The sequence below is a fragment of the Larus michahellis genome, chromosome 8, assembly GCF_964199755.1.
Source record: "Larus michahellis chromosome 8, bLarMic1.1, whole genome shotgun sequence".
Lineage (NCBI taxonomy): Eukaryota > Metazoa > Chordata > Aves > Charadriiformes > Laridae > Larus > Larus michahellis.
In genome coordinates this window covers 51,586,203-51,603,305 of record NC_133903.1, presented here as the reverse complement: position 1 = coordinate 51,603,305, position 17,103 = coordinate 51,586,203, and the positions used below count along the sequence as shown (strand labels likewise).

The following is a 17,103-nucleotide window of genomic DNA, read 5'->3' as shown; positions in this document are numbered from 1 at the left end:
TGACTCTTCTGAAGTAAGAGTCCCGACCACGACTGATCGAAAGACATCTCCTTATGGTATATTAAGACTTGAATTCCCACAACTGTGACCAGGCAGGTTTCGCTCATCCCTGTATTTGGTTCTGTCTACCCTGGTAACTCAGAAAAAGGTTTGTGACCAGTCCCTAGTGTACGTACACACGGAGAACAGAGCGCGCTTTATTACCTACCAGTAGAGAAACACTGTGCCTGTCACAGCTTTAATAACAGCTTATGGAGAGCAAGGTGACTTGTGGCACTAAAGAAATCAGAGCAAATATGAGAGGCAAGATTTCCAGTTTTTAATAACTAGAAGGAATTAAAGCAATAGTTTGTTGCTTAAATTTGTTCACACGATCATTCTGAACCACGTTCCTTTTGCAGGAAAAAAAAGCCTTTAAAAGGAGTATTTTGCTTATAACTTAATTTTATTTAGAAAATTCAAGTTTTTATTCATGTTACGGTAAGAACAAGCACCACATTTAAATCATGAGTGATGTATGGAAGTTTGAGTGTGCTGCTTATTAAACAGCAGAGGCGTTAGATAGCACCTATACTCCAGGGCATTTCGATTTTTACCCCAGGGCTTTAGAAAATGCCCACAATCCAGGATGACTGAGCCTATGGAATGGTGGCAGCCAAGCCACTGAAACCCCTTGCGCATCCAACTCTGAAAGGCAGCACAAGGGCAATCACCTGGCTTGGCAAAACAGCTAGTTCTTGCCACAGGCAGGGCCCAGCTGCAGCAGATGTGGCTGATTTAGGGTTAACTAGGGTTTGCAGTTATCCACTAGGAATCTCCTCCCACGGACCAATTACCCTGAATTCCCAGTATTTCCTACCAGCACAGCACAGAGCTGCTCCTTTACGTGATCCAGCTGATGACACCTGAGGATCCATATCAGGGACGGAGCTAAACTGAGGTATGACAAAACAGGCAGAAGTGAGAAACAGGTGAGTCAGCGAGGATGGTTTTGTAGCAGGAAAATATACAGCAGAGTAGAAGAAACTTTTCTTGCAACAAAGCCCACAGGGATTTCTACCAAGCCAGATTTACAGCACCATTTTCATCATTAGTAGTTCTTGTCTTCAGCAGCCCTGTTCATAGAGTGGTGCCAAGTGAGTCACACCATCAGCACTTCTGCGCTCCCCTCACGACAGAGAGGGCTCCCAGTTCCACACAGATGTAGGCACATGAAGTTCTTACTCAGGATCAAGCACAACACCTCACTTTTTATGGCTCTGTACAAAGGCAGGGACAGCGAGTGTGCCAGTCTTGACTTCTGCTCGGATTTCAGGTTTGTGCTTTAATGAGAAGACAAGAGCTCGCACCATTCTGCGATACGGTGCGCTAATGAGACGGGAAGAGAGATGAAAAGCTTCTCGCTCAATATTTTCAGCCAGTGGGTGATCAATCTGAAAACAACAAAGTATAAAATTAGATCTTTACATTTAATAAGGAGACCAACTGACTGAAATTGGAGTTTGGTGCTTCTCAGTGTTTCTTCATTAATCAGTTTAGATTCAAGGAAATCTACTTCCCATCACAAGTGTAACAGGAAGAGCAATTTAATTCCACCCTAGCAATTAAGGAACAAGGCAACATGGTCAGTAGCAGGGAACATATCCACATCTCCAGCTGGGTGGCAGTACTTTGCCATCACAACAGGAAACTAATCTGCAACCAGCTTTGAGTATCAAGCTCAACTGCAATTATAAGCTACATTGTACTGTCTCCATAAAGCTCACTTCTGATCTTGCTGATATAAGGTACCTTGGATACTATTTCAAACTTGATTCCAACAGCAACTCTAAGACATGCCAAACACTTGGCAACTCTGCCTGGTGCTATAAAGGGAAATGTGGGCTCTCTGTGTGTAGAAGGAGGTGTAATTAAGAATGCAGAAAGGGATTTGCTAAATGTTAATTATGCAGTTATTGCTTCAACATGTGCCAAAACCTGTACTTTAGCACAGCTTGGAAAAAAAAATCCCCCACCCATCAAGAAATGGTTTTAGTTTCACTTCTGCCTTTTGTGATGGGGAATCTCCCATGCTTTGCATGCAGGAGATTCCAGCGTGCCAAGCAGTATTCCTCCAAGTCGTTCGCCCATTTTGGTTTTGCTACTCATCACTACATTGCCCCTCTGTTAGGCAGCACTAGAAGCCCCTTGGATTCATTCAGCCCCACCTTCCCTTCTCCTTTTTGTCACCCTCTCAGGTGTCCCTGCTCCCCATTTGTTGGACCTCTGTGGCTCCTCTCCCTATACATGCTGTTCACCTGCTGCTGTAAGCTCTGCTTGCACGTACAGTGATAGCTGCAAGCTAGAAGGATATTTTTCCTTGCTGTGCAAGTCCTGTTCAGAGGCAATTCTGCTTTACCCAATACTACTCATTTCAGAGTGGTACAACAGCCTTTATGTCCCATAGGTTCAGACTTTACTACTAGTCTTACCACCATGCATAGATATGCTTTCCAAGAACCAAGCTTGACCCAGCGGCCTGGCAAAGGTGAGCTCCCACTTTGCCGTTCCCACAGCAAACCATCCTTTTGTGCTGCCTCAGTCCAGATGGACTGGAAGTTGGAGAGGTTGTTCTCATAGCTAGCAAACACCTAGCTTTGAAACTCTTGAGTGCTTGTCACTTGACTTGCCATTTAAAGGATAACTAATGAATAAATTAAAAAGGATAATTATTATGGCATTTCATAGACCAAGCAAACTAGTCATTACAGCAAAGCCCTGTTCATTTACTTAAAGATACCTGAGGGATCTGGTATTTATCACTTTATATACTGTCAACCTTGCCTCTCTCTTTTTGCAATAGATTTAAATTTACAAATGTTTAATTACTTAAATATGAAACAACCAAAAGGTCCCAGTGTTGCTTTCACAGCTGTTAAGTCGTAGGAAAAACTTTATGTTCTATTAACTTCCTCCTTCTGTTGTACAGCCCAACTGCAGCAGACACACAACAATTCTGTTGGCTGGTTATGTAAATGAGTGCAAATACACCTCATTTACAATTAGCGGGGTTACTTGATTAACAACCAAAAAAGAAATAATTACCTACTTTGAAAACAAAGCTACTTATAAATAGGGACGCACAGTGAATCACTGAAAATAGGAACAGATCATCTGGTTTTGTCCCGGCTCTGCGGGCAGGACAAGCCTTACAGTAGCTATGGCTGAAAAAAGTTTGTTTAACTTGTTCCTACAAGAAGTAACTCTTTGAGCCAAAGACAAATGGACGGGAAAGCTACCTCTAGATCCAGGGCTTCACAAAGCAGCTTCCGCGCATTCTTTCTGAAAGCTTCCGTCTTGGGATCGCTCCTGACCTCTATAGAGGGCTTGTTTGAATGGTCTTTGATGAAAGTTCGCCACTCCGTGTAAATATCTTTGGCGAGGCTGGCCACATCGTGATCTGAATGTTTGCGCATCTTATTCACTGTGTGACCTGGAAAACAGTAACAGCTCCTTCAGGTTTGGTAGGTGGATAAAATGTAATGGACACCGGTCAAATCACATTGGTGCTAAAGCAGCCACACACATTTTTAATTCAAGCAGCGCCAGCAAAACAACCAGAGCATTGATAGAAATACAAATATATAATTATTAGGAATTAAGTCCGAAGTTCTCACTCATTGACTTCTGCGGTGATTTTTTTTCGTGAGCAATTAGCAAGAAATTGACCTTTACGTGTGAAAATTACCTTCCCACATCACCAAGGTGTGGAGCAACACTTAGGTAATACAGGGCTACATTAATTTAATTAGGTAATACAGGGCTACCAGATCTGGTGAAAGCTTGTAAGATTGGCCTACAAATAATGCTGGTTTTAACCTGAAAACCCCTTTAAGAAAACAGATGTTGCTGGTGAGGGCTATATAGCACTTTAACATACAAACACCACAGTGACCCCAAGCAGAACCTTCCCAATCGACGGGGCCTGCCAGTGCAAAAGAGGCTTTCTTCTGAGAGGAGACAAAAGGGACCTTCTTCCAGCGGGGTATTTGTCTCTGACCACTAGCACTGTTGGCCAGGAGATGTCACTGTTAGGCTTCAGTGGCTCTTCCAGCCGCGTTCAGGCAGGCACTGGGGAAGAAAATCTCGGGAAAAGCCTGAATAAGCTGAACACAGCAAATGAAATGACAATTCAGAAGTTAAGGGGAATGGGGCAGATCACATTGCCTTTTCTAAGGCAAGGGGGGCTCTTTGAATAGAGATCCAGCTGCTGTAATGGCAAACAAAGGCCAGCACGACTGTCTCCCGTGCCAGGATGCTCTCCATAGACAGGAGAGGCAGGGACCATGTGGTCTCACGTTGTCCCTCCCCCAAGTCCTGTGGAAAATAGCCAGGATCGGGCTGTGTCATTGGCATGCAGCTACATGTCTGCTGGGGATTTCTCAGCGTGAGGATGCAGTAAGCAGTTCCGCGCCAATCCGAGGAGAATTTCTCGGATGTTCAGAGTGTTTGGCCAGGTCAAAGAGATGAGCCATGTCTCAGATGGCAAAAGCGCACTCTGCCATGCCCCTAACAGATAGCAGGAGAAGGAATAAAACACACAGGTGCCCAAGAAGAGCGCTTGAAAAATTTGACACAGAGGGGGTGATGCAGTATTTGGTAATAAGCAGACAATCCGGGAAGAACTAGAGGATAGCTGACTTTTTCAGTACAAGCTTTGAAAACTGCAGGCTGGATATCAACAATTTTTTATTGGTAGCTACGCTTGTTTCTTAAAAAACTTGCAATCTAGTCTCTTTTGTACTGACAAGCCAAGCCGACACAAGACAGCCTAACATTCACAGACTAGATCAGACAAGATGTACCTATTTTTGTTGAAAGTAACACTTCCTTGGAAGGTATTTTCTTCTTCAGCTCCTCCAAAGCTTCGATCAGATTCTCTTTTGGTTGCCCAGGCAGCTCAAGCATAGACTTCCATCGTTTTATGTCTTCCACAACCACAACTCTCTGGAAAATAGAAAAGCCATTAAGGAAGCAGAATATTTTTCTTATAAATAAGGACACTGGCTTCATTGTAGCTAATGGGGATGTCATCAACACATGAATTATTGATTATGGCATGAACCAGAGCACAGGATACATGATGGACTGGAATGATGGGTACTTGCTTGAGATTAGCAGCCTACTGCAAATCAAGACTGGAGAAACTAGAAAGCAAAGCGAGCTGCTTCACCTTGGTCTGCCCACCTTAGGGCACGTAACAGTGAATGTCTGCTAGAAGAGAAGTGTTTTGAATTTAAGGAGTCCATTGTATAAATCTCTCTTAATAGAAAAAAGGATTAAGAGGGAGGGAACTCATCTTTAGCAGCCTGGCAGAATCTGAATCCTGCTCAAATTGGCTTTAAATTTAAAATAATGCCAGCACAGAGAGAAACAAAGCATTAGGGAACACGAACGCAAACTCAAGTACACTGGACATCTGCAGTGTTTTTTGACCCGTTTTTGACACAGAGCTCCACAGAACATGCTGCAAACGGTGCAAGCCTCATCTTTTGGATATGCGGCATCTTAGAAAGATTCAGCAATGGTCAGACAGCTGGGGTGGTTTTTATGCACCAGTCTTTTGCTTTCTGCCTTACATTAACAACCTCTTTGGTGCAGCAAATGTTTTCCTGTTGTGTTTCCGCAAAGGAGGGCTCAGCTCTTATGCAGGTCTCGCACAGGACCACCATGCAACCAAGTGAAGAGCTCTCCTTGCTGGGGAGAAAAGCGAGCCAGCTGGCAATACTGAAGATGGTGCTGTCACCTGGCTGTACCCGAACTGCGTGCCCAGCCTGACCCTACACCACACCAAATGGGCAGGAAGGAGCCAAGTTATAACCCATCTCGGTTTAGGGAAGGCCTGTCAATGCAGTAGAGCCCTCTGCACCTTTCTAACCTGGCTTCCCTGCTCTCTCTGAGGATGCCACCTCAACGCTGCAAAGATGTCGGTGAAGAACTGAAGCCACAGGTGAATACCTAGGTGGGCACAGAGCGACTGCAGGGAAGGCGTGCTGGGATCAACACCTTCCTCGATGGTAACAGACATCAGTTTGGGATTAGTTTGCAAAACGTTCCTCCCGCTGTCACCCCGCACTGCTCAGCTCCATGCAGAGGCAGGATGGCGGCCTGGTGAAGGCCCGACACCCCTTCCTCCGCCCGAGGCACCTCAGGGCCATCCTGGCTCTTCCCGGGGTGCTCCCGCCGCCCTGGCACACAGCCTCTGGGGAGCAGCGCGGCCCTGCCCCGGCGCAAGGCCTCGCCCCGTGCCCTCGGAGGCAGCGGGCCCCGCAGTAGCACGGGTGCCGTGGGGTGCAGACCCCCCCTCAGGCCCAGGAGGCCGGGGCGAGCCGTGCTATCCCTCCCGTTCCCCCCCCAGCGCCGGTGACCTGCCTTGAGGGACTCGATGGTGGCCTGCCGGTAGGCGCGGGGGGCTGGCCCGGCCCGGCGGGGGCTCTCCGGGCCGCGGGCCCTGCGCACCACGAACCGGTCCATCCTCCCGGAAGCGGCTGACCCCGCCCTTTCCGCCGTGTAGTTCCCGCCGGAGGCGAGGCCCAGTGGGGTGGCCGGGGCCGCCCCGCGGCACGGACTACATCTCCCAGCAGGCACCGCGCGGGAGAGACGAAGGCACTTAATCTCGCGAGAGTGCTCGGCCGTCAGTGGGGGCTTGCGGGAGGAGGAAGATGGCGGCGCGGCGGGGCGGCCTTCTCTGCCTGCCTCTTGCCCTGGCGCTGCTGGTGGGGGGCAGCAGCAGTGTTCCGGCCGCCGGGCCGCTTCCCGCCGCCTCGTCCGAGGCCTTTGACTCCGTGCTGGGCAACACGGCGTCGTGTCACCGCGCCTGCCAGCTGACCTACTCCCTGCACACCTACCCCAAGGTACGGGCGGGCCCTGCCTCACGGCTCCCGGTGGGGCGGGCCCCTCCCCGCTCCCCTTCTCCCTCCCCCGGCAGCCCTGCTGAGGGGCGGTCGGGCAACACGGCCCCGGCCTCCCCGTCCCTCGGCCTGTCGCTTGCCTCTCTCCCCTCGCAGCCCCTTCTTGTGCTGCAGAGTGACAGGACGTACCCGGGGGTTTCTCGGACGGTAGCCCTTGTCGAGGCTTGTCCCAGTCCGTGTTTGCTCAAGTGGTGTTGGACGTGTCTTTAGTAAACATAAACATGGAGGAAGCTGATGCTCGCAGCGCTCGGGGGCAGCCGGCAGCCTGCTGCCGGACGCCTGTGGCGTTTCTCATCTGGTTTAGATTTTTCGTCCCCTCAAAGTAGGGAACGCAGTGGCTTCTCTAAAGATAGAGACTTCATTTTGAAAATAGATGGTTAGGCTGCAGCTTGCCGAAGAAATGCCACTTTCAAAGTATAGATTTAATAGTGCTGGGTAGTTTTGGCAGTTTTGCAGCTTTTTTTTTTCCCTTCCTGTTCCAAAAGAGGCAGCTGTAATTTGACTTAGGCTGCTCCATATTTGTGGGCACAAAAACAATGTTGTGTGCATTACAGGCCAAAGATCCTGAGTCAGGGCACTAGTGTGACACTTGGATATTGAAAGATGAAGTATAAATTATGATAAACAAGAAGCTTGTCAGAACCTTCAACCTGTGTTTTGATTTGCTTGCATGGAATTTTTTTCCGTCTCATGATAAAGTACTGAAATAGCGTCTAATGGGAATCTAATTTCATACTGCAGAGTTTACTGTTGGTTCAAAGCTTTGTAAACTTTTAACTACTGGCTTGAATTTGGAAAATCTATTGCCAAAAATCTCATCTTTCCTGGTTCTTGGCAATATACTTCATTATCAGCTGCAGCTGTGTGGCAGGTTGAACTCTAAATGATGGGAGCTCTTACCCCATCTTTGAGACTTCACGCAAGGGCAGCGCTGACAATATTAGGTAATAGGGCTTTGTCTGTTTCGTGTGAAACTTAAATCGGATTTTATGACTCTAACTGATATGGGTATCCCCACAGGGAAGTAACAGGGAGTTGTGTGTAATATAAGTAAACTTACCTCTGTACTTACGGCATGTTTTGTTGCTTTCATGTGATGACAGTGAGGAGAAATAACTTAAACCTGAGAAATTATGACTAAGCGTTATGCTAATATATTTCCATACTGTTTTGGCACAGTGCTCTTGTTTCTGTTAAAGGACTCTTTCAAGCTCAGGGAAAGCTGATAGTTCTGTGATTTTTACTGTACTTTTGAATTCTTTGTTGTCTGGTGTTGGAGCTGTCGAATAATACACCCATTTCTTCCTTTACATTTAGTCTTTGTTCCATGTGTCACAAAACTACCAGCTGAACTGAAGGAAGTTTTAGTTGTCAGTGGAAAGGAAGACAAGCTTCATTGAGACTTCCATGGAAGACTGCCATAGAAATCAGTCTGCTAAAGCTAATTCTGTCTGGATATCAAATTGCAAACATTTTTTTTGCAACAGCATAACTGTCTTAGCCACCTTGTCAGTGTTGTTAGAGTTGAGTTTTAATTTACATTCACAGTCTTCTACTTTTTGCCTTTAAAGCATGTGAGCTTGTGCTTTCAGAGGCAAACAATGGCCAGTTTGTTTACAGTAGGTTGTACAGAAGGTGTGGTATGTTTGGTTTTTGTTAAATTAATTCAGAGTCCGTTTTCCACCTGTGTAGCAACTGGCTGCAGTCATTTCAGTGGTTATGTAGTTAGTGGTTTTGATGGGTCTGATTCATGATAGGGTGGGATCATAAGTAGGAGATCTCACGTAATAGAGTCTGGTTTTAGTTCTGCAACATGGAGAGCACTGTATGTGCAAAGTGCACATCCATCCCTTTGGTATTGTGAACAGAAGATATACTAGGTGTAGGTTTTCTATAGTTGCATAATTTTAATAGTTTCAGTGAGGCATCGTAGAATGGGTTGGAAGGGACCTTAAAGATCATCTAGTTCCAACCCCTCCTGCCATGGGCAGGGACACCTCCTACTAGACCAGGTTGCTCAAAGCCCCATCCAGTCTGTCCTTGAACACCTCCGGAACGGGGCATCCACAGCTTCTCTGGGCAACCTGTTCCAGTGTCTCACCACCCTGACAGTAAGGAATGTCTTCCTATTATCTAGTCTAAATCTACCCCCTTTCAGTTTAAAATCATTACTCCTTGTCCTATCTCTACATTCCCTGATCAAGAGTCCCTCCCCATCTTTCCTGTAGCCCCCTTTAGGTACTGGAAGGGGCTCTCGGGTCTCCCTGGAGCCTTCTCTTCTCCAGGCTGAACAGCCCCAACTCTCTCAGCCTGTCCTCATAGGAGAGGTGCTCCAGCGCTCTGATGATCTTTGTGGCCTCCTCTGCACTCACTCCAACAGGTCCATGTCCTTCTTATGTTGGTGGCCCCAGAGATGGATACAGTACTCCAGGTGGGGTCTCATGAGAGCAGAGTAGAGGGGCAGAATCACCTCCCTTGCCCTGCTGGCTACGCTTCTTTGGATGCAGCCCAGGATGCGGTTGGCTTTCTGGGCTGCAAGCACGCATTGCTTACTCAATGTTGAGCTTCTCATCCATGAGCACCCCAAGTCCCTCTCCTCAGGGCTGCTCTCAATCCATTCTCTGCCCAGCCTGTATTTGTGCCAGGGTGCAGGACCTTGCACTTGGCCTGGTTGAACTTCCTGATGTTTGCACAGGCCCACCTCTCCAGCCTGTCCAGCTCCCTCTGGATGGCATCCCTTCCCTCCAGCATGTCAACCCTTTCACACAGCTTGGTGTCCTTGGCAAGTTTGCTGAGGCTGCACTCAATTCCACTGTCCATGTTGCCGACAAAAGTGTTAAACAGCACTGGTCCCAGTACCAGCCCCTGAGGAATGAATGCCACTTGTCACTCGTCTCTACTTGGACATCGAGCCATTGACCACCAGTCTTTGAGTGTGACCATCCAGCCAGTTCTTTATCCACTGAGTGGTCCGTCATCAAATCCATGTCTCTCCAATTTAGAGAGTCTCCAATTTAGAGGAAGCACTTTTCCGCTTCAGTTCAGTATAATAAATAAAAATATGTGCTTGTGAAGCTGGTTTGGCAAGTTACTGGTACCCTGATTAACTGCTTTAGTGCGTCAGAAGATAATCTCTTATTTTGACAATTCTGTTGTAGTTCTGAATAGAGTCTGGTAGATACATTGTAATACACTGTCAAAATTAGTCTTTTTTTTTTTTTGGTCCTCTCCTGTTGGGTTCTACTGTTTGAGTTCTGAAATTAAGACTATCTGCTCTTTGTAGGGTTAAATGTCAGTAAATCTTTTATAGCTATATCTCTTATTTTTAAAAGCAATGCTTATTAAAAAAAAAAAAGCGCGGTGCAACTTTGCTTGTGAGTTGTAGGACCGGAATTACAAAATAGAATTTGCTGTTCCAGGTCTGCCCCACTACAGAATGAAGAGCTCTGTTTGAAATAAATCAATAGCATTACTGTGTTGTAACTGCTGCTACAGCGTTAAAGAGCTGTAGCTTGGTTTTATTTCAGATGATCCAGAGTGTCACGTTTAGCTGGCTTCCCGGTCTAGCAGAGGGAAGGAGGATGGTGCTCTGGTGGGTGGCTTTTTATAGCACTTCCAAAAAAAAAAAAAAAAAAAATTGTTTGTTTTCTGACAATTATGTTCTTGAATGGAGGGATGCAAGCCTTTTTCTTGTGCCTTCCCAGGAAGAGGAGCTGTACGCGTGCCAGCGAGGCTGCAGACTCTTTTCCATTTGTCAGTTTGTGGACGATGGCATCGATTTGAATCGAACCAAACTGGAATGCGACTCTGGTAAGATTTCAGTACTCCTTCAACATCCTGTAAAGTGGAGACATAACAGAGGCGAGAGCAGGAAGGTCTGAAAGGGTGTTATTAAATCGGGGGGATTACTTCAGTTGCTTTCTGGTTTTGTTTAACAACTTCTTAGAGTTTATATACAGAATATGAAAAAAAAAAATCTTAGGGAAAGGTTGTCTGTTCTCTGTGAGTTTCTCCTTACCTGAGCCTCAGTGTTGCTATTTTCACGAATTTCTTAAGTATCATTAGTCCCTGTAAACAAATTAGAAATAAATTGTTTTACTACAAACAGTTTGTCATAGAAAACACAAAATGGCTGGGGAAAAAAATCCAGTCAAATGAACACTTTTCCTTTAATAATTCCATGTGACAATTAGTGCCATTTACAATTCCTGACAAACTTGTATATACAAGTGAATCGTTCGGAGAGAGTAAGAACACAGATCTTAATGTGCTCTCTGCCTTGTAACTTGTGGTCTAGGCTACATCCTGAGGCTTACCTACAGCTAAACTCTTGGGAATGAGGTATGTGTTTTGTTTGAAATAGGCCATTAAATACTTGTGACTAATTCTCTCAGATTATCCGTGTTAGAGCAAAAATTGCACAGTGAATATGAAATATGTGTACCATAGGCCAGTTATTACTGGGTTTGGAATTGTATAGAGCTTTCCTCCAATAATATTGAGGCAGCTGATTCACAGTTTTATTCAGAGGAAAGCGGGAAAGGTAGGAGCTCTCCATCAATATTTCCAATACAATTAGGCACCAAGACAGCACTTAAAGGAGGTTTTATCCTCTCAGTAGCTCATAAAAACAAGAGGGCTAGTGGCTATCTCTGAGAGCTGGTAGAAGGTACGCCAGTAGAAAGCCTGACATGTAAAGATGCTAATGTGCTACAAAACTGCATTAAATACTCCAGAAATGGGCTAATGCTCTAGTCTGTCATACACTGCGTATAGCTGTGATACAGCATGTCAGTCTAGTTGTCAAACCACACATGAGAGAGTGCCATAAAAAAAGAGTAACGTAGCAATAGACCACATGTAGGGGTAATTGAACAGTTGCTTACTTTCTGGTTTAACTCCTTCCTGAGGCTGTTGTCTTTTGCTGGCTTATGTTCTGTAATCTGTTACACTGGTTGGTGCTCTGACTAAGTATTCCATGCTTGGCAAGATATATCTTGGCTGATCTGCTCAATTCTGTCTTCTGATGCTTCTTTCTGCCTACAAACACTAGTTGGGCGGCAGTTTTACCATAGAATTGCTGTTCAGGTGCTATGAGCTGCATACTCAAATGCTTAGCTGCTGATGCCGTGCTGTTCTTAGCCTTTATGATGGTCCATTTGTTCCTGTGGAAAACTGGGAGAGCTCCTGTCCTTGGTGTTGCTACTTGGCTTGAGTCTTTGGTTCGGGTAGTGCTGCAACATTGTCCACCTAAGCTATAGTGTTTTGGGGCAGAGCTATGCCCACGTATTGTCTGCCCAGTACCTCCATGGGCAGAACAATCTAAATTATTATCTCTGAATAATCTAGATTTCTTGATCTTCATGGTCTCTAGTGAACAATTAATAGAAGGTTTCTGTAAAACAAAACATTGTCTTCATTTTTCATTTTAAAAAAATTATTCCATAATACTTTCTAATGCAGTTTCTGTATTCTTCTCACTATCAGGAAAACACTCCTTTGGTTTTCCTGTAATACCATGACCTCTGCTGTTACTTCTAAGGGATGTAATGGACTGATGGTCCCTCTATTCCTTCTAGGATTCCAGCCTATGTTCTCTGAAGTAAAAACTCATGTTTTATGTGTTATGTAGAAGAAAAACTATAGTAGTTGTGGGAGGATCAATGAAAACTTGCATCCGTAAGCTTTTCCAGGGTAACGTTGCTGATCAGTTGCTCTGATTGCATTCAGACTTCAACTGCCTCATCTGTCTAAGACTTGATTCCTTAGCCTTTGTTAGACCTCAGAGCAAATGCTACCCGTGGAGTGATTGCAATATCTTTCCCTGCAAATGGGTTTGTCAGTCTTCTAACTGCTGCTTAGTTTCTGATCCAACTTATACTGAAAATGTTTTCTTAACTAAAACGCAGAATTTGTCTTCTCATTTGGGGAATTTCTTCCTTGCAGCCTGTACGGAAGCATACTCCCAATCTGATGAACAATATGCTTGCCATCTTGGATGCCAGAACCAATTGCCATTTGCTGAGTTAAGGCAAGAGCAAGTAAGTAGATGACATGTTTTTCAAATACCACATACTTGTTTTCTGTTCAGCGTGTCGTCTTTTTTTTTAATTTCTTCAAATGTAAGACAAACCTTCCTAAGGACTGAAATCTAGGTGTGGGGCGAGGGGTGAGCAGGAACATGACTTTTGTCCTTTTCATGTAAAAACAAATGGAAAACCAGTTAATGTTGTGCTTGCAGTTAATGTCCCTGATGCCAAGGATTCATCTCCTCTTTCCTCTGACACTGGTGAGATCATTCTGGAGTGACATGATGGATTCTGCTCAGAGCTTCATAACATCCTCATGGACTTTCTATCTTCAAGCAGATGATGGCAAAATTGTCATATTCCAGGTGCCTGCCTTTTTGGTTGAGATTAAGGCAACTAGATGTTCTGGGTGCTAAATGCCTTTAACTCTGCTCCGTCCAGTCACAGAAAGGACTATGGAGCACTATGAGAAGTGTTTAGTTTTTGCTAGTATTTCACTGCCTTTAGGACTGGTGCAGGGAGCGGGTCAAACTTGGGTGAATGGTGCATGTCTTAAGCTTAAATTCCGTATTAGTTCTGAAAATGTCAATGATTAAGATCAGTGGAAGCCTGCTAGCAGGATCTCCTAACTCCTTATTTTGTTTTAGTCAAAGCCAGAAGTACAGTATGTCCCACAGCTTGATCAGGAAACTGGAGATACAAGAGGATCCTTGTCGCTGAGTAAAACAGCCTGTAAGTTGTTCTTTGTGCTTTGGAAGAGCAAATGCAAATGTTCCCTGTCGTGCAATAAAAAATGAAGTTGCAGGTGGCACATGAAAGCAGATTTTAGAAAGCTAAAATATAACTGTGTTTGCCGTGTAGACTGCACTATGCATGCTTAGCGAAGTCTGTGGTAAAAACGAGGCTCTGCTGGAAATAGAAACATGCAAGCTAGGGCCATTTTAAAGTTTTTTTTATGCATTCTGTAAACAAGCTGTGTGGCATTTGAGTCTTCTACTTTTATTGCTCCCCTGACTGCTGTTTCTGCTGTTGTATTTCAGCAGACCTACGTCCAGGAAGTTCACAGACATACCGAGGACTTTTTGAAGAGCGAGAAAATGACAGCTTTTTCAAGTGTCTTTCCATGTACGTATATCCTAGAATGTCTATACCTAGTAAGGAGGGTAACGGCCTTCCCTTTGCGTGTATGTTGTAAGATCTCAAAGTGCTACAAGTCTGTTGGGGTCAGGATGCACAGCAGTTAAAACTGGCTCTCTGTTTGCGATTGCGGCTTTTCTGTGCTGGCCCCGTGTTATTTGCAGGCTATTCTGCCAACTTTGATTCTCCTTCCCATTTCAGTTGAACTTCATATCGATAATTTCCTACACTGTCTTTTGAGTGTGTTCTGTGAACTGTTTAATCAATGCTGTTTTGCCTGTTCTTTAGCTCTGGCTATGTTTCAGGGCAAAGCACTTGTTTTGTATTTTGATTTGGGACTGTCTGATATGAAAGGAACTGTCATGTCTCACTTTCAGTCTGAAAATACCCAGTATAGCTTTATTAAAGCGTTGCTGAAGATCAGCGTGTTGGTTCTTTCCCTTACTCCAGTTACTTTCTCCTTAAACACTTCCACATGAAGAATCAGTGAATTGCATCCAAAATGTGTAACAGAAAAATCTGTTTTTAAAATTGTAGGTGGGAGGATGCTTAGGGATGAATAAACAGAATCCTGCAAGGTTTTTTTTGTCTGTGAAGTCAGATTACTAAATAGGCTTTAGAGTACCCAGGAGTCTGAAGTGGGCTGTGTAGCTGAAAGAGCTAGAGACTAATGAATCAGCAGGAAATGCAGTCAAAATTGAACCAAACATTTTAGAGGCTCCATTGTCTCGTGTTCGGTATATGAAATCTAGTAACATTCTTTTCATTTCAGAAATTCCAGTTGGATTTTAACCACTACGCTCGTCCTCTCAGTGTTGGTGTTGCTCTGGATTTGTTGCGCAACTGTAGCTACAGCTGTAGAGCAATATGTTCCATCTGAGGTAACTCTGTTTTATAACTTAAAACACTTTGAATTTATTCGTTATATTACTTTTGTATTACAGCCGTCTAGAGACTAAGAAACGTTTGGGGGGAGGTTCAACTAGAAGGAGTGGAGGTGGTGTTGTTTTTATTTATTTTGCAGGTAGCAAACCAGTTTTCCTATTTGAATGTTGATTTTCATAACCAAACAATTCCTGCTCATTCCTGTGGCTGATAGGTGCTCTGAGCCTTACTCAGCCAGCCCAGATGTGATGTCTTTTGGTTTGTAGCGCTCTCCTCTTGACAGCCTTCAGATTACTCTTAAAAAATGGAGGCTGCTACTAATTTCTCTGGGCTTAAAGCTATACCGAGGGTTGGGTGGCGTAGGTGGAACCCAGTATGGGTTTAATCTAGGAGGATCCATAGTGAGAACAGAAGTGACAGCGTATTATTGGTGAGCGCAGAGAGTCTGATCGGGGGGGAACTGGCTGAACTCGCATCTCTAGTGCAAACAAGGCTTGCGGTATTGGCAAACTAAAGGAGCTGTTACACAAGCTCTTATCTGCTGTTGTTCTGGCAGATTTAACACATTTCTTTTGGACTCAAATCTAGTTCCAGCCATGAATTTCAGACGTTACAGAAGGCCTGGGGATTCACTTGTGTTGAAGGGCTGCAGCCATTGGAACCAGGAATGTAGTTTCATAGTGAAATGCATTTCTGTCTTCAGTACGGAGAGTCTTAAAGTAAATTGTTTACATATTTCAGAAGCTGAGCATCTATGGAGATCTGGAATACATGAATGAACAAAAACTGAACAGATATCCACCCTCTGCACTTGTTGTGGTTCGATGCAAGACTGAGGAACATGAAGAAGCAGGACCTCTCCCTACAAAAGTCAATCTGGCTCAATCAGCCATTTAAATACGTCTCCATTGGATCCAATAGACTAATTCTTACAGAGCTAGCAACTCCTGATTGTTTGTGGTGGTTCTTCAGACAAGAAGCTTAGCAGCCAGTCTTTAAATGCAAATAAAGTTACAGAATCAACAAATGTCATGGGATTTTGTTTTCAACTAGTAGTGAAGATTCAGACATCTTGAATTTATGTTTGTTTCCAGACATAATCACTTTCCACTGGTGTTTGCTACGTGTCTCTTTGCTTACAAAAGCTGTAAGCATGCTTTCCACTTTCAGACTTCTTTGTGTGTTCTAGGATGTAATGTGTACATTCAGAGTTAGCTTTGTAAAGGTATAAGAAATTTTAAGTAGGCGGGAGATGCCTTTTTAGTGTTGCACTTTCTGTTGTAGTTAAGAGAAAATATTATAAAATTATCTGCTGAATTTTTGTACTTGTTAATGTCCATGCACCATGCAACAACCCTGTCTCCAAAACCAGAAATATATTTTTTTCTACAGTGTGGCAGTATCCAAGATGGAAAGCATTTGTGAAGTATCGCAGGCTAGAACTCAGTTTGTGAAAGATGGAAACTTTGTTAAAACTTATGGGCATATCCCTTCACACAGGGAACATAACATGATTGATTATTTTGTCAAACTTTAGCCTTTAAGTCTTAAATTGCTTGTAAAGTTAGCACCTGTGTTTTCTGAAGAAATTCTACTTTCTGTTCTTGATTAACTATTCTAGTCTTGTAACTTCATTTACAGAAACAAGTTGATTCCTGAGAAATGAGAAGAGACAAATAAAATTGACTGTATAGAAAATGTTGACTGTAGAGCTTTTTGCTACGGTTAATTATTGACCACAACGTGTTTAGTATGAAAGCCTCTCTGTGACATTCCCCTCATGGGCAACGTGACCTGATTTTGCTGTATGATTCACTAACGCAACAACAACAATGTCTCTCATCTATTTAACAGTGTCCCCGCTATATTTTTAGTGGTTATTTCTTTGAGGAGATTACTGTGTGCTGGTTCCCATAGCATGGACGAGTTGGGGGTATATGTGATTTAGTTTAAGGTCTCTGTAAGTGTTTGAAAGATGGCTAGAACGCGTGATTTCCAGCTCATTGTCGTGTTTTGTTGATTATACAGAACTGCTTGAAGGCTTAAAAAAAGAAAAAAGGGAAAAAAAAAAAAAAAAACAACCCAAAACCAAACACCACCTC

The 17,103-nt window shown here is 44.2% G+C and overlaps 2 protein-coding genes across 8 annotated transcripts; one reads left to right on the top strand and one right to left on the bottom strand.

Moving 5' to 3' along the window:
* Nucleotides 1-298: 298 nt before the first annotated feature.
* TCEANC2 (transcription elongation factor A N-terminal and central domain containing 2) lies at nucleotides 299-6,532 on the bottom strand. 6 transcript variants are annotated; one of them, XR_012588714.1, is made up of 5 exons: nucleotides 5,918-6,374; nucleotides 4,845-4,986; nucleotides 3,279-3,472; nucleotides 2,472-2,683; nucleotides 299-1,433 (listed from the first exon to the last, which is right to left on the bottom strand). XR_012588714.1 is itself a non-coding variant. In XM_074597578.1 (4 exons), the coding sequence occupies exons 1-4, from the start codon at nucleotides 6,511-6,513 to the stop codon at nucleotides 1,245-1,247; spliced, it is 627 nt and encodes a 208-aa protein (XP_074453679.1). In that variant the 5' UTR covers nucleotides 6,514-6,519; the 3' UTR covers nucleotides 299-1,244. The 6 variants fall into 6 exon arrangements, 4 of the variants coding, with proteins under 4 accessions (XP_074453679.1, XP_074453678.1, XP_074453680.1 ...); XM_074597578.1 differs by lacking the exons at nucleotides 2,472-2,683; nucleotides 5,918-6,374 and adding an exon at nucleotides 6,412-6,519; XM_074597577.1 differs by lacking the exons at nucleotides 2,472-2,683; nucleotides 5,918-6,374 and adding an exon at nucleotides 6,408-6,532 and having other exon boundaries at nucleotides 305-1,433; nucleotides 4,845-4,982.
* Nucleotides 6,533-6,538: 6 nt separating this feature from the next.
* Nucleotides 6,539-16,705, top strand: TMEM59 (transmembrane protein 59). Of its 2 annotated transcripts, none has more exons than XM_074597573.1 (8): nucleotides 6,539-6,893; nucleotides 10,655-10,760; nucleotides 12,897-12,991; nucleotides 13,192-13,344; nucleotides 13,627-13,711; nucleotides 14,020-14,104; nucleotides 14,889-14,997; nucleotides 15,743-16,705. In XM_074597573.1, the coding sequence occupies exons 1-8, from the start codon at nucleotides 6,702-6,704 to the stop codon at nucleotides 15,896-15,898; spliced, it is 981 nt and encodes a 326-aa protein (XP_074453674.1). In that variant the 5' UTR covers nucleotides 6,539-6,701; the 3' UTR covers nucleotides 15,899-16,705. The 2 variants fall into 2 exon arrangements, with proteins under 2 accessions (XP_074453674.1, XP_074453676.1); XM_074597575.1 differs by having other exon boundaries at nucleotides 6,670-6,893; nucleotides 14,023-14,104.
* Nucleotides 16,706-17,103: the final 398 nt, after the last annotated feature.